This window comes from Dryobates pubescens, chromosome 34 (assembly GCF_014839835.1).
Source record: "Dryobates pubescens isolate bDryPub1 chromosome 34, bDryPub1.pri, whole genome shotgun sequence".
In the NCBI taxonomy this organism is placed as follows: Eukaryota; Metazoa; Chordata; class Aves; order Piciformes; family Picidae; genus Dryobates; species Dryobates pubescens.
The window spans coordinates 6,689,689-6,705,087 of record NC_071645.1 but is presented as its reverse complement, the minus strand read 5'-3'; the positions used below and the strand labels follow the sequence as shown (position 1 = coordinate 6,705,087).

Here is a 15,399-nt window from a genome sequence, read left to right as displayed (position 1 = left end):
AGGCTGCAGGCTCATTGCTCAGTTCTGGCTATGTTCTGCTTAATAACTAAACAGTAATTAGCTCCACAGCTTTGCTACTATGCTTATAATAGCCCCCATTAAAGTTATGGGGTTTGGAGGCAGTAATGGCTTCCAGGGTAATTAACGAGCAGGAGGCTTTTATTACTACCTTTATTTTTAGCCTCTGCCTTGCAAACCTCCTCTGCCAGACACCAAAATCTTAGAGAGAGGCTTCTTGAGTCCATCACAGAACCACCAAGGATGGAAGAGACCTCAAAGATCACCAAGTCCAAGCTGGCACCACAGAGCTCATGACTAAACCATGGCTCCAAGTGCCACATCCAATCCCCTCTGGAACACCTCCAGGGATGGGGACTCCACCACCTCCCTGGGTAGCACATCCCAAGGGCCAATTCCTCTTGCTGGGAAGAACTTTCTCCTCACCTCCAGCCTGAACCTCCCCTGGCACAGCTTGAGACTGTGTCCTCTTGTTCTGCTGCTGGGTGCCTGGGAGAAGAGACCAACCCCCACCTGGCTCCAACCTCCCTTCAGGCAGTTGCAGAGAGCAAGAAGGTCTCCCCTGAGCCTCCTCTTCTGCAGGCTAAGCAACCCCAGCTCCCTCAGCCTCTCCTCCCAGGGCTGTGCTCCAGACCCCTCCCCAGCCTCCTTGCCCTTCTCTGGACACCTTCAAGTCTCTCAATGTCCTTCTTGAGCTGAGCAGCCCAGAGCTGGACACAGGACTCCAGGGGTGGCCTCAGCAGTGCTGAGCACAGGGCACAAGGACTTCCCTGCTCCTGCTGGCCACACTCTGCCTGCTGCAGGCCAGGATGCCCTTGGCCTTCTTGCCCTCCTGGGCACACTGCTGGCTCATGTTCAACTGCTGTCCACCAGCACCCCCAGGTCCCTTTCTGCCTGGCTGCTCTCAGCCACTCTGACCCCAGCCTGCAGCACTGCCAGGTGGGGGTTGGGCTCTTCTCCCAGGCAAGCAGCACCAGAACAAGAGGGCACAGTCTCAAGATGTGCCAGGGGAAGTTCAGGCTGGAGGTGAGGAGAAAGTTCTTCCCAGCAAGAGGAATTGGCCATTGGGATGTGCTGCCCAGGGAGGTGGTGGAGTCCCCATCCCTGGAGGTGTTCAAGAGGGGCTTGGATGTGGCACTTGGAGCCATGGTTAGTAGTCAGGAACTCTTGGGTGTCAGTTTGGACTTGATGATCTTTGAGGTCTTCTCCAAGCTCATTGATTCTCTGATTCTCTGATTCTATGAGAGGATGAGGGAGCTGGGGCTGTTCAGCCTGGAGAAGAGAAGCTCTGGGGGGGGCTCAATAGCAGCCTTCCAGTACCTGAAGGGGGCTACAAGAAGGCTGCACAGGGACTGTTTGCAAAGGTCTGCAGTGACAGGACAAGGGGCAGTGGTTTGAAAGGAGAGAAGAGCAGACTTGGGTTGGATGTGAGGAACAAGTTCTGCACCATGAGGGTGCTGGAACACTGGTACAGGTCTGCAGTTCAGGGTTAGAGTTAGGGTGGTAGGCATCATAGAATCATTGAATCAGTCAGGGTTGGAAGGGACCACAAGGATCAGCTAGTCCCAACCCCCCTGCCATGGGCAGGGACACCCCACACTAGGTCAGCCTGGCCAGAGCCTCATCCAGCCTGGGCTTAAACACCTCCAGGGCTGGGGCCCCAACCACCTCCCTGCACAACCCATCCCAGGGCTTCACCACTCTCATGGGGAAGAACTTCCTCCTCCCCTCCAGCCTGAATCTCCCCACCTCCAGCTTCATTCCATTCCCCCCAGTCCTATCACTGCCTGAGATCCTGAGCAGTCCCTCCCCAGCCTGCTTGGAGCCCCCTGCAGATCCTGGAAGGCCACAATGAGGTCACCTGGGAGCCTTCTCTTCTCCAGACTGAACAGCCCCAACTCCTTCAGTCTGTGCTCACAGCAGAGGTGCTGCAGCCCTCTGCTCATCCTCCTGGCCCTGCTCTGGACACCTTCCAGCACCTCCAGATCCCTCTTGCAATAGGGGCTCCAGAGCTGGAGGCAGTACTCCAGGTGGGGTCTCACCAGAGCTGAGCAGAGGGGGAGAATCCCCTCCCTGGCCCTGCTGGCCACACTTCTCTTGCTGCAGCCCAGGCTCTGCTTGGCTCTCTGGGCTGCAAGTGCACACTGAGAGCTCCTGCTGAGCTTCTCCTCCACCAAGGTGAGGCTGGGAAAGGCTCAGAACAACCTGGAGGATGTCCCTGCTGCCTGCAGGGCAGCTGAACTGGATGACCTCTGGAGGGTCCCTTCCAGCCCAATCCATTCTATGGCTCTGTGCTTCAGAGGCTCCTTTGCCCTGAGGGGGGGTGGGGAAAGCTGGGAGTGAGAATCCACTTTGTAGCCTGAAAGTGAGAGTGTTTATGCTCTTTGCAAAGCCTTTGCTGGAGGATTTGGCTCTGTGTGTGTTTGTTATTGCCTGGCTGGTGTGTAGCAGCAGTAAGTGGTTGCTGTGTTTGTTTGGGGCTTTGCTTTTGCATGTTTTCCTTAACGTCTAGACAGCATTTTTACTCCAGTGGCTTCTGTTTGTACACAAACTCCACTCCAGCGATGCTCTGGGGGAGGAAGCCGAGGGGAGGTTTGGACTGGAGATGAGGAAGCAAATCTGTACAGGCAGGGGGCTACAGGAGACCCTTAGAGCTCCCCAGGACCACTCACACCAGCCCCTGCCATATCCAGGAGCATCTTCATGGAATCATAGAGTCAGTGAGGTTGGAAAAGACCTCAGAGATCATCAAGTCCAAGCTGCCAGCCAGCACCTCCTGACAGCTAAACCATGGCTCCAAGTGCCACATCCAAGCCCCTCTTGAACACCTCCAGGGATGGGGACTCCACCACCTCCCTGGGCAGCACATCCCAATGGCCAACAACTCTCTCTGGGAAGAACTTTCTCCTCACATCCAGACTAAACCTCCCCTGGCACAGCTTGGGACTGTGTCCTCTTGTTCTGGTGCTGGGAGAAGAGACCAACCCCCAGCTGGCTCCAACCTCCCTTCAGGCAGTTGCAGAGAGCAAGAAGGTCTCCCCTGAGCCTCCTCTTCTGCAGGCTAAGCAACCCCAGCTCCCTCAGCCTCTCCTCCCAGGGCTGTGCTCCAGACCCCTCCCCAGCTTTGTTGGCCTTCTCTGGACACCTTCAAGTCTCTCAATGTCCTTCTTGACCTGAGGAGCCCAGAGATGGACACAGGACTCCAGGGGTGGCCTCAGCAGTGCTGAGCACAGGGCACAAGGACTTCCCTGCTCCTGCTGGCCACACTCTGCCTGCTGCAGGCCAGGATGCCATCTTCAACGCTTGCAAAGGCTTCACCTCCTTGCCAGCAGACTACCTGGGACATAAGTTGTGGTCCACAGAGTGTCTCAGGACCTGCAGCACTGCCTCCAGTTCTGCTGCCCCCAGCACAAGGAGGGCACAGAACTGTTGGAGGTCTCCTGAGGAGGCTATGAAGATGATCAGAGGGCTGGAGAACCTTTGGGGACAGGCTGGGAGAGTTGGGGCTGTTCAGCCTGGAGATGAGAAGGCTCCAGGGAGACCTTGGAGCAGCCTTCCAATATCTGAAGAAGCTCCAGGAGAGCTGGGAAGGGACTTTGGAGAAGGGCTGGGAGTGCCAGGATGAGGAATAATGGCTTTGAGGTAGAAGAGAGGATACTGAGACTGGAGAGGAGGAAGAAATTCTTTCCAGTGAGGCTGGGCAGACACTAGAACAGGTTGCCCAGGGAGGCTGTGGCTGTCCCCTGCCTGGAGGTGTTCAAGGCCAGGCTGGATGAGGCCCTGAGCAAGCTGAGCTGGTGGGAGGTGTCCCTGCCCATGGCAGGGGGTTGGAGCTGGCTGAGCTTTAAGGCCTTTGCCAAACTCTTCTATGAATTCCATGCTTTAAATCACTTCTGTTGAATGTGAGAAACCCAAGGGAGTGATGAGGCTGGCTCTGCTCAGCCCCAGAGGAAGGAGGTGGTGAAAGTGCCTGTAAACCAGATCAGATCAGTGTTTCCTGTGGTAAGTGTCAGTGCTGATGCCAATTAACTTGATTTTTCAATGAAAGGAGAGGAAAGAACCTTCAGCATTTATTAATGCAGCACATTCCTGACACATGGCTGCAGGATTTACCGGAGCCCTGCGATCAGCTGAGTGTCCTTTCAAGAGCATCACGCCTTGACTCCATTGCCCTCTGCCGGAGGATGCTGGGGCTCTGGCACCACCTGCCACAGCCCTGCTGCTTCCAGCCACTCACAGCAGCACAGGATAGACTAGGCTGGGATGGGATGGGGTAGGAGAGGATAGGATAGGAGAGGATAGGATAGGATAGGATAGGATAGGGTAGGGTAGGGTAGGGTAGGATAAGGTAGATAGGATAGGGTAGGGTAGGGTAGGGTAGGGTAGGGTAGGGTAGGATAAGGTAGATAGGATAGGGTAGGGTAGGGTAGGGTAGGGTAGGGTAGGGTAGGATAAGGTAGATAGGATAGGGTAGGGTAGGGTAGGGTAGGGTAGGGTAGGGTAGGATAAGGTAGGATAGGATAGGATAGGATAGGGTAGGGTAGGGTAGGGTAGGATAAGGTAGATAGGATAGGATAGGGTAGGGTAGGGTAGGGTAGGGTAGGGTAGGGTAGGATAAGGTAGGATAGGATAGGATAGGATAGGGTAGGGTAGGGTAGGGTAGGATAAGGTAGATAGGATAGGGTAGGGTAGGGTAGGGTAGGGTAGGGTAGGGTAGGATAAGGTAGGATAGGGTAGGGTAGGGTAGGATAAGGTAGGATAGGATAGGATAGGATAGGATAGGATAGGATAGGATAGGATAGGATAGGATAGGATAGGATAGGATAGGATAGGGTAGGGTAGGGTAGGATAAGGTAGATAGGATAGGGTAGGGTAGGGTAGGGTAGGGTAGGGTAGGGTAGGATAAGGTAGATAGGATAGGGTAGGGTAGGGTAGGGTAGGGTAGGGTAGGGTAGGGTAGGATAAGGTAGATAGGATAGGATAGGGTAGGGTAGGGTAGGGTAGGGTAGGGTAGGGTAGGATAAGGTAGATAGGATAGGATAGGGTAGGGTAGGGTAGGGTAGGGTAGGATAAGGTAGATAGGATAGGATAGGGTAGGGTAGGGTAGGGTAGGGTAGGGTAGGGTAGGGTAGGGTAGGATAAGGTAGATAGGATAGGGTAGGGTAGGGTAGGGTAGGATAAGGTAGGATAGGATAGGGTAGGGTAAGGTAGGGTAGGATAAGGTAGATAGGATAGGATAGGGTAGGATAGGATAGGATAGGATAGGATAGGATAGGATAGGATAGGATAGGATAGGATAGGATAGGATAGGATAGGGTAGGATAGGATAGGGTAGGGTAGGATAAGGTAGATAGGATAGGGTAGGATAGGATAGGATCACACAGAATCACAGAATCACCAAGGTTGGAAGAGACCTCAAAGATCATCAAGTCCAACCTGTCACAGACCTCATGACTAAACCATGGCACCAAGTGCCACATCCAATCCCCTCTTGAACACCTCCAGGGATGGGGACTCCACCACCTCCCTGTGCAGCACATTCCAATGGCCAACAACTCTCTCTGGGAAGAACTTTCTCCTCCCCTCCAGCCTAAAGTTCCCCTGGCACAGCTTGAGACTGTGTCCTCTTGTTCTGCTGCTGGGTGCCTGGGAGAAGAGACCAACCCCCAGCTGGCTCCAACCTCCCTTCAGGGAGTTGGAGAGAGCAAGAAGGTCTCCCCTGAGCCTCCTCTTCTGCAGGCTAAGCAACCCCAGCTCCCTCAGCCTCCCCTCACAGGGCTTGGATAGGATAGGATAGGATAGAATAGAATAGAATAGAATAGAACTAACCAGGTTGGAAAAGACCTTTGAGATCATTGAGTCCAATCTATCACCCAGCACCATCTGATCAACTAAACCTTGGCACCCAGTGCCTCATCCAGGCTCTTCCTAAGCTCCCTAAAGAAAACCTTTCCAGCCTCTGCCAGACAAAGCATTTTAACCCCCAAACTGCTGGCATTTGAGTGTGATGGTTTGGGTATTTTGAGTTGGTAAAACTGGAAGGGGAAAGGAAGAGTCCTGACTGTGGTGGGGAAGGGAGTTTGCTCTGCATGTTGGAGTGGAGATTGGGAAGAGATTCTTTCCAGTGCCAGCAGACTACTTGGGACATAAGTTGTGGCCCACAGAGTGTCTCAGCACCTGCAGCACTGCCTCCAGTTCCGCTGCCCCCAGCACAAGGAGGGCACAGGCTGTGGGAGGGGTCCTGAGGAGGCCACAAAGCTGAACAGAGGGCTGAAGAACCTATGGGGATAGGCTGGGAGAGTTGGGGCTGTTCAGGCTGGAGAAGAGAAGGCTCCAGGGAGACCTCAGAGCAGCCTTCCAGGACCTGAAGGGGCTCCAGGAGAGCTGGGGAGGGACTTTGGACAAGGGCTGGGAGTGCCAGGAGGAGGAACAATGGCTTTGAGCTGGGAGAGAGGGGATTGAGACTGGAGATGAGGAAGAGATTGTTGAGAGTGAGGCTGGGGAGACCCTGCACAGGTTGCCCAGGGAGGCTGTGGCTGTCCCCTGCCTGGAGGTGTTCAAGGCCAGGCTGGATGAGGCTTTGAGCAAGCTGTGCTGGTGGGAGGTGTCCCTGCCCATGGCAGGGGGGACAAGAACTGAATCATCTTCAAGGCCCCTTCCAGCTCAACCCATTCTGTGAATCTATGATTGCTTCAAATACCTCCAGGGGTGGTGACTCCAGCACCTCCCTGGGTGGCTGTCAGTGGGAAAGGGAGAGTGGTGCTGTGGCAGGGCAGGGCTAGAGTGAATGCTTTGAAGAGAAGCATCATTCCCTAGGCTCCTTTTTGGCCATGCACAGCACCAAAGCCCATCCCCCAGCTTTGGCAGCAGGTGATGGTTTGGAGGCAGGGCAAGCCCAATGTCTTGGGCTGTGAAGCTGCCTCTCTCCAGCAGTGTGAACTTCTCTGTCAACTTCTCTCACCAGCAGTGTAAAATCACAGTGACTGTGTGCTCCCAGCTGCTGTTGTTGGCAGGAGGAAATGGATTTCACCTCTGGCAGCTTTTAACATGTGAGGATTGCATCCAGCTCTGGGCTCCCCAGCTCAGGAGGGACAGGGAGCTGCTGGAGGGAGTCTAAGGGAGGGCTCCAAGGATGCTGAAGGGACTGCAGCACTGCCTGGGGAGGAGAGGCTGAGAGCCCTGGGGCTGTTCAGTCTGGAGAGGAGAAGGCTGAGAGGGATCTGATCAATGTCTCTCAAGAGCTGAGGGCTGGGGGTCAGGAGGGAGGGCACAGGGCCAGGCTCTGCTCACTGTGCCCTGGGATAGGATAAGGAGCAAGGGATGAAAACTGCAGCCCAGGAGGTTGTAGCTCAGCAGGAGGAAGAACTTCCTCACTGGGAGGCTCCCAGAGGCCTGGAGCAGGCTGCCCAGAGAGGTTGTGGAGTCTCCTTCCCTGGAGCCTTCCCAGCCCTGCCTGGATGTGTTCTGTGTGACCTGGGCTGGATTCTGTGCTCCTGCTCTGGCAGGGGGGTTGGACTGGATGATCTTTGGAGGTCTCTTCCAACCCCTGCCATCCTGTGAGCCTGTGATGCTGTGCTGGTGAGGTGGGAGAGTGGCTTTGTCCCCCTGGGAGCTGGTGCCAGCCTGCACTGAGGCCCTCAGCTGCATTAGCACGTTGCGAGGGAGCACGCTTGAAATGCTTCATCTAGAGCTGGGTTTCACTGTGCTCACAGCAGCCCCTGGTGAATTCTTCAGCTGTCCTTCAGTCAAGCTTCTCAGGGTCATCAATAAAAAGCAGATGGCTCCAGGAATTAACAGCCAGCCAAGGTCTTTGCTGCAGAGCAGAGTACATGGCCCACCCTGGGTGCTGCCAGGCAGCTCGGGGTCAGCAGCTGGGGCTCAGGCTGTGCTCTGTGGCTCCACTGCCTGCCCCAGCAACCCATCACCATCTGTGCCACGGATCCATACTGGGGTCATGTCCCTTTGGGCCAGAGGAGCAGGCTGGAAGGGTGAGGGAACATCAATTGCAGCCACTGCACGCAGGGTATGGGATCCACATCTGCTGCCCAGGGTGCCAAAGGAGCTCAGCACTCAGCCAGCCCCAGGAGGGCACGGGGAGGAAGCTTCCCATGGGGAGAGCTCCGTCCAGTCCCTGGCTGCTCTCTGCTGTCAGAGCAGCAAAGCCAAGCTGACAGCTCTCTCTGCTGGGGCAGCAGAGGGCTGTGCTGGCCCTCAGCAGCTGGAGCACCACAGTGACAGACGAGTGGCCTGGGAGCTGCTGGATGCTCTGCAGCCAATTAAAAGGAATCGATGCTGAAGAGACCAATGCACAAATCATTGGAGCCTGCTCAGTGGCCCCAGTGCTGAGGGGATGGGGAGCAGAGCAGCACCCAGCCCCAGGGTGCCCATTCTCCATCAGAGGAAGCCCAGGGTCAGCCTGTGCTTGTGGGAGGATGCTGAGAGTTGGAGGCTGGATGGGCAGGAGGCAGGGACAAGGCTTCTTTAAGGTAAGAGCCCTGGGTTTGGAGGAAGCTGCCCTTGACAAATGGGGCATTTGATGCTTGCCAGCCCACTGTGGCAGCTTGCCAGATGCTGTGAATTGACTCCCAGTGGCTCTTTTAGCCTCTCATTTCCTTCCACCCCCCAGCTCCAGTGGCAGAGTCCCTCCCTTGGTACACTGGCAGGGAGGGCACTTGACCAGGCAAGGTGTTCAGCCTCTTCAGAGCTGTCCCCTCACAGCTCTGCCCTCCAGGGATGCTCAAGAGACTTGTTCAGGCTTTGTTAGAGGAATCAGAGGGTGCCAGTGCCCAGTGTCCTCTATTCAGGCAGTGACAGCAACTGCAGGGACAGCAAGGATGAGGCCAGATGCTCTTTCCTGAGGGCACTGTGTGTGTTTTGGCAGTGCTGGGCCAGCAGGATTTCTCTGGCTCTCAGAGCTGGGCAGGGATGCAGCAGAAGGCTGATGCTTGCTGGAATAATTCCTCCTCCTCCTCCTCCTCCTCCTCCCTGATTTATTTTGTCTGGCTGAGGCTGCTTTCTCCAGTCCTGAAAATCACAGGGACAGATCCACCTTGCTGGGAGATGCTTCCTGGGGGGGGTCTGCAGTGTGTCCAGCTGCACAGAGCACATCCTGGGGATGTGACAAACTTTTATCCTGGTGGCTGCCCAAAGTTGGCTGCAGGAAGCTCTGCTTTCCACAGAACCAGAAGGCTTTGGTGGCCAGTTTGGAGGTTTGTTGTTTCCCCTGGAGGCCTTTCCAGAAGCTGAGCTCCCTCTCAACACCCTCACTAGCTGCAGCTTGCCCTGATCCACCACAGCCTCCTTCTGTGCTTTTGGGGGTCCTAAATCTGCTGGTTGCATCCTCTGAGGAGGATCTTCACCTTGGCTTGGTGCATGGTGCTGGAGAAGGCTGGGTGCACCTGGGGAGGATGGGTCTCAGCTCCATAGGTGCTGGCACCCCATGACCTCTGGCACAGGCTTCTGTGTGGGAGGTGCCAGATTCAGAGATTGATAGAATGGGTTGGAAGGGACCTTAAAGATGATATAGATCCAACCCCCCTGCCATGGGCAGGGACACCTCCCACCAGCTCAGCTTGCTCAGGGCCTCATCCAGCCTGGCCTTGAACACCTCCAGGGAGGGGACAGCCACAGCCTCCCTGGGCAACCTGTGCCAGTGTCTGCCCAGCCTCACTGGAAAGAATTTCTTCCTCATCTCCAGTCTCAATCTCCCCTCTCCCAGCTCAAAGCCTTCACCCTTCATCCTGACACTACAACACCAGGACAAGAGGACACAGTCTCAAGCTGTGCCAGGGGAGGTTCAGGCTGGATGTTAGGAAGAAATTCTTCATAGAAATAGAGACTGGCCATTGGGATGTGCTGCCCAGGGAGGTGGTGGAGTCCCCACCACTGGAGGTGTTGGATGAGGCACTTGGTGCCATGGTTGAGTTGAGCAGATGGTGTTGGGTGAGAGGTTGGACTTGATGATCTTGAAGGTCTACTCCAACCTGGTCTATTCTGTGTTTTCCCTACCCCTACTTTCCCTGGCCAATGAATCCCTCTGTGCTTGAACTGCCAGCTTGGAAGAAGCAGGCTCTGCCCAGCAGCTTGAGGGGGTTGCACTTAGAAAGGACAACCCAGCTGGTTCCTGAAGCTTCAGGTCTTCACTGGGCTTTGTGCCCAGTGGGCAAGGCATGGCCAAGGGAAATTCAGATAATTCAAACTGGGCTAATCAGGGATTTAGAATAGAATTAACCAGGTTGGAAAAGACCTTTGAGATCATCAAGTCCAACCTCTCACCCAGCACCATCTGAGCAACTAAACCATGGCACCAAGTGCCTCATCCAGGCTCTTCCTAAACACCTCCAGGGATGGGGACTCCACCACCTCCCTGGGCAGCACATCCCAGTGGCCAATCTCTCTTGCTGGGAAGAACTTCTTCCTAACATCCAGCCTGAACCTCCCTTTGAACTTGGATCTCCCTTTGAACTTGGATCTCCCTTTGAACTTGGATCTCTCCAAGACTGCCCCATGGAGTCATGGAGTCTCTGAAGGGAGACTCATAGAATTGTCAGGGTTGGAAGGGACCTCAAGGATCACCTAGTTCCAACTCCCCTGCCGTGGGCCAGGACACCTCACACTAGATCAGGTTGCTCAGAGCCCTCATTGCCCTCCACAACTCCCTGACAGGAGTTGGTCTCTTCTCTCAGGACAAGAGGAAACAGCCTCAAGTTGTGCCAGGGGAGGGTCAGGTTGGGTATCAGGACAACTTTCTTCCCAACAAGGGTTCCCAGACATGGGAACAGGCTGCCCAGGGAGGTGGTGGAATCCCCATCCCTGGGAACAGGCTGGCCAGGGAGGTGGTGGAATCCCCATCCCTGGGAACAGGATGCCCAGGGAGGTGGTGGAATCCCCATCCCTGGGAACAGGCTGCCCAGGGAGGTGGTGGAATCCCCATCCCTGGGAACAGGATGCCCAGGGAGGTGGTGGAGTCCCCATCCCTGGGAACAGGCTGCCCAGGGAGGTGGTGGAGTCCCCATCCCTGGGAACAGGCTGCCCAGGGAGGTGGTGGAATCCCCATCCCTGGGAACAGGCTGCCCAGGGAGGTGGTGGAATCCCCATCCCTGGGAACAGGCTGCCCAGGGAGGTGGTGGAATCCCCATCCCTGGAGGTGTTTGAGGATGCCAGGACATGATGCTGAGGGATGTGGTTTAGTGGCAGTGGCTTAGCAGCAGTGGTGAGGTGGTGAGCTCTGGGTGAGTGGCTGGGCTTGATGACCTCAAAGGCCTCTTCCAACCCCAATTCTATGGTTCTAGGACTCCACTGTTTTGTGATTTTGTGATGCTAGGATTCTATGCAACCAAGAAAAAAACCCCAACAAACTCCAGGGGTCTTGGGGAAAACATTTGCAAGGTAGCATCACATCAAGAGGCCAGGCTTGAGAAGCTCCCCTCTGCTTTCAGGAGGGGAATCTGACAGCTCCAGGGCACTGCAGTGGCACTGCCTGACCAGCCAGGGGCTGTGCAGGGTGTGTGTGGGGTCAGGTCAGTGCTTTTCCCTGCCTTCTGCTGCAGCACTCCCTGGGCTCTCCCTTGCCTGCAATGCAGCCCTTTTAGCAGCAGGTAACACATCCCCCACAGGGGAGCAGTGGCACTAAACTGCTGCTCGTGTTTGCAAACTGCCCAGCCTGCCTGGCCCTGCTAAGTGATGTACTTTGCTTGCCAAGAGACTGGGATAAAATACAGCCTGCTTAAATCTTGTATGTGCTCACACAGAAGCAAAACTAAGCCATTGTGGCAGCTTAATAGGCTCCAGCTGCAGCACCTCTGAGACAGGGGAAAGGAACCTGGCCAGGAGCTTGGGTTCACAGAACCACAGGAGGTCAGGGGTTGGAAGGGACCTCCAAAGATCATCCAGCCCAAACCCCCTGCAGGACCATACAATCTAGCTCAGGTCACTCAGGAACACATCCAGACAGGCCTTGAAAGTCTCCAGAGAGGGAGACTCCACAACCTCTCTGGCAGCCTGCTCCAGGGCTCTGGGACCTTTACAGTGCAGAAGTTCCTCCTTGTGTTGAGGTGGAACCTCCTGGGCTGCAGTTTCCATCCATTGCTCCTCGTCCTATCCCAGGGTGCAGCTGAGCAGAGCCTGTCCCTGACCCCTCCCTCCTGACCCCCAGCCCTCAGCTATTGATAGACAATTATTAAATGCCCTCTAAGTCTTCTCTCTAGCCTGAGCAGCCCCAGGTCCCTCAGCCTCTCCTCCCCAGGCAGTGCTGCAGTCCCTTCAGCATCCTCACAGCCCTCTGCTGGACCCTCCCCAGCAGATCCCTGTCCCTCCTGAACTGGGGAGCCCAGAACTGAACACAGTCCTCAAGATGAGGTCTCAGCAGGGCAGAGCAGAGGGGGAGGAGAACCTCTCTGGATCTGCTGCACTCACTCTTCTTAAGGCACCCCAGGATCCCGCTGGCCTCCTTGGCCGCCAGGGCACCCTGCTGCGAACCTCAGGCAGCTCCTCCCTCGTACTGCTCTGTGCCTATTCACCTTTGCTCTGTGTTGCAGGTTTCCTTCCAAACGAGTCCCTGAGGCTCCTGCTGGCAGCCCCAGCAGTGTCCTGTAGAAGTGCCCTCCTGCTCCTGGTCTCAGCAGCCGAGGCCCCTGCAAACCTGCTTCTGCAATGGGTGGGTTGTAAGCCCTGGTAAGACCCACGAGTCGTGTCGCCTTCGCTGCTCTCTGCGCCTCTCGCGTGCCCTCTCTCTCTCTCTCTCTCTCTCTGTCCTTGCTCCTTCTTGCCCATTTATTTCTGTTCTCCATGTGCTCTGCTGTTCTGTCTCTGGGGTTCTCACTGTCAGGTAATGAGGAGCTGTGGGTCCAGTCAGTCTTGGAGATGCCGAAGAGACGAGACATCCTGGCTATCGTGCTGATAGTTCTGCCCTGGACGCTGCTAATCACCGTCTGGCACCAGAGCACCATTGCTCCGCTGCTTGCAGTGCACAAGGGTGAGAGAAATCAAACCAGCCCATGCCAAGTCTCTGCATCCCCCACTCCTCCACCTCCCCCTCGCCCTCATCTCCTCTCTCATTTCATTCCTCCACGGCAGCCATGCTCATCTCAGCCCCCAGCCCGGCAGTAGCCTTCCCGCTTCGGCTGCAGGAGCAGCTCTTCAGAGACGCCAAACTCCAAGCCCTGGGATGTGCTTCCTGCACTTGGAGAGCTCTTTATGGCCTAGATCCAGCACACTGACGTTTGCCTTTGTCCCCTGATGATCCAGGGGAGAGGGAGTTCCTTCCTGCCGGCCCTCGCAGCGTTCTGCACACAAGCCCGGCCGACCTGAATTGAGGGCAGATGAAACAAAGCTGCCCCTTGAGACAGCTTCTCTGGGAGACAGGAGGCAGAGAGCAGGTTTTAAGTGCCCTCAAGAGAGCAGCAAACTGGGGCTCTTGTACTCTGAGGGGAAGGCAAGAGCCAGCATCTCACCTGATTGTTTGGTGGAGCCACACCAAACACTTCATGGAGCCCTGGCCCAGGTCAGAGGGATGCAGGAAGTTCTGAGGGATCATCCCTGGCCAGAAGGCTCCTCAGTTTTATCCTGCTCTTGGCACAGCAGTGCCATCCAAGGGCTGTGAGGGCTCTTGAGGGCTGGAAGAAGCCACACTGCCTGCTTCTGCCTTTGTTCCTGGTCCTACCCTTCTGCTGAGCATCGGGGCAGCTAGGGAGGCTTGTCTGTGGAAAGAGGTCAACTCATTTCCCCTCCTCTGGGAGAGTCTCTCTCCTTGAGTCCTGTGTCCTTGAGTCCTGTGTCCAGTGCTGGGCCCCTCAGGTTAGGAAAGATGTTGAGTTGCTGGAAGGTGTCCAGAGAAGGGCAACAAAGCTGGGGAGGGGTCTGGAGCACAGCCCTGTGAGGAGAGGCTGAGGGAGCTGGGGTTGCTTAGCCTGCAGAAGAGGAGGCTCAGGGGAGACCTCATTGCTCTCTGCAACTCCCTGAAGGGAGGTTGTAGCCAGGTGGGGGTTGGTCTCTTCTCCCAGGCACCCAGCAGCAGAACAAGAGGACACAGTCTCCAGCTGTGCCAGGGGAGGTTCAGGATGGATGTTAGGAAGAAATTCTTCCCACAGAGAGATTGGCCATTGGAATGTGCTGCCCAGGGAGGTGGTGGAGTCACCATCCCTGGAGGTGTTTAGAAGGAGACTGGATGGGGTGCTTGGTGCCATGGTTTAGTTGATCAGATGGTGCTGGGTGAGAGGTTGGACTTGATGCTCTTGAAGGTCTCCTCCAACCTGGTTTATTCTGTTCTATTCTGTACTGTTCATTTCAGTGCTCACACAAGTGCTTATCCTTTTGCTGAACAATCTGATCTGCACTTTGAGTTGCCCAAAGCTCAGAGTCTGCCCCAAGCAGCTCTACCTTTCCCCATGACAGTGACTGCTGTGGGCAGTTCTGAAGGGCAGAGTGGCTGTGACCCCCTCTGGCAGCTGGGCAGCAGCTTGGAGGCTGAGTGCTCTACTGGGCTGGGAAACAGGGCTTGAAAGCCTGCTAGGAACACACTCTGCACCAGTTTGACTCACTGCCCTCACAACTGGGAGCTCTTCTTTGGGAATGGCCACAGACACTGAAGTCAAGCACAGAGAGTGCTCTGCTCTGACTGGGTCCTGAACTTACTGATGACCTTGCTAAGACAATTCCTCTGCCTCTGCTTCTGTAAGTCCCAGTGGAAAATGAGTGGTGATAGAGCCCAGCCTGAGAGCTCTTGGGAGAAACTGAATCTCAAAGTGCATCAGGTTGGAGGGACCCTCAAAGGTCATCTTGTCCAACCCCCCTGCAGTCAGCAGGGACATTTCTGACTAGGGCAAGTTGCTCAGGTCCACATCAAGCCTGACCTGGAGCAGCCCCAGGAATGAAGCCTCCACCACCTCTCTGGCACAGCCTGTCTCACCAGCCTCATTGTGAAGAGCTTCACATGGATGGCATTTGAGATGCCACTGGGTTCCTTCCTGGCTTCCAGTAGCTGCTCCCAAAGGCCACAGGACTTGCCTCATGGAATGGAATGGAATGGAATGGAATGGAATGGGAATAGAATAGAATAGAATAGAATAGAATAGAATAGAATAGAATAGAATAGAATAGAATAGAATAGAATAGAATAGGAATAGAATAGAATAGAATAGAATAGAATAGAATAGAATAGAATAGACCAGACCAGACCAGACCAGGCCAGACCAGGTTGGAAGAGACCTTTGAGATCATCAAGTCCAACCTATCACCCAGCACCATCTAATCAACTAAACCATGCAACCAAGCACCCCATCAAGCCTCCTCCTAAACACCTCCAATGATGGTGTTCTATATATTGCATCTTACAGCCCAGAAGACACAGAATCATAGAGCTGTTGAGGTTGGAGGAGACCTTTG

General features: G+C 55.2%; 1 protein-coding gene across 4 annotated transcripts in view; it reads left to right on the top strand.

The window, feature by feature from the left end:
- Positions 1–15,399, top strand: part of B3GAT1 (beta-1,3-glucuronyltransferase 1) — a 61,117-nt gene that overhangs the window by 28,487 nt on the left and 17,231 nt on the right. For 2 of the 4 annotated variants that reach the window (XM_054176097.1, XM_054176096.1), the window contains exons 2-3: positions 12,555–12,673; positions 12,845–12,991. In XM_054176097.1, the coding sequence (XP_054032072.1) occupies positions 12,670–12,673; positions 12,845–12,991 (151 nt within the window). In that variant the 5' untranslated portion in view covers positions 12,555–12,669. The other 2 variants (XM_054176098.1, XM_054176099.1) reach the window with 2 other exon arrangements.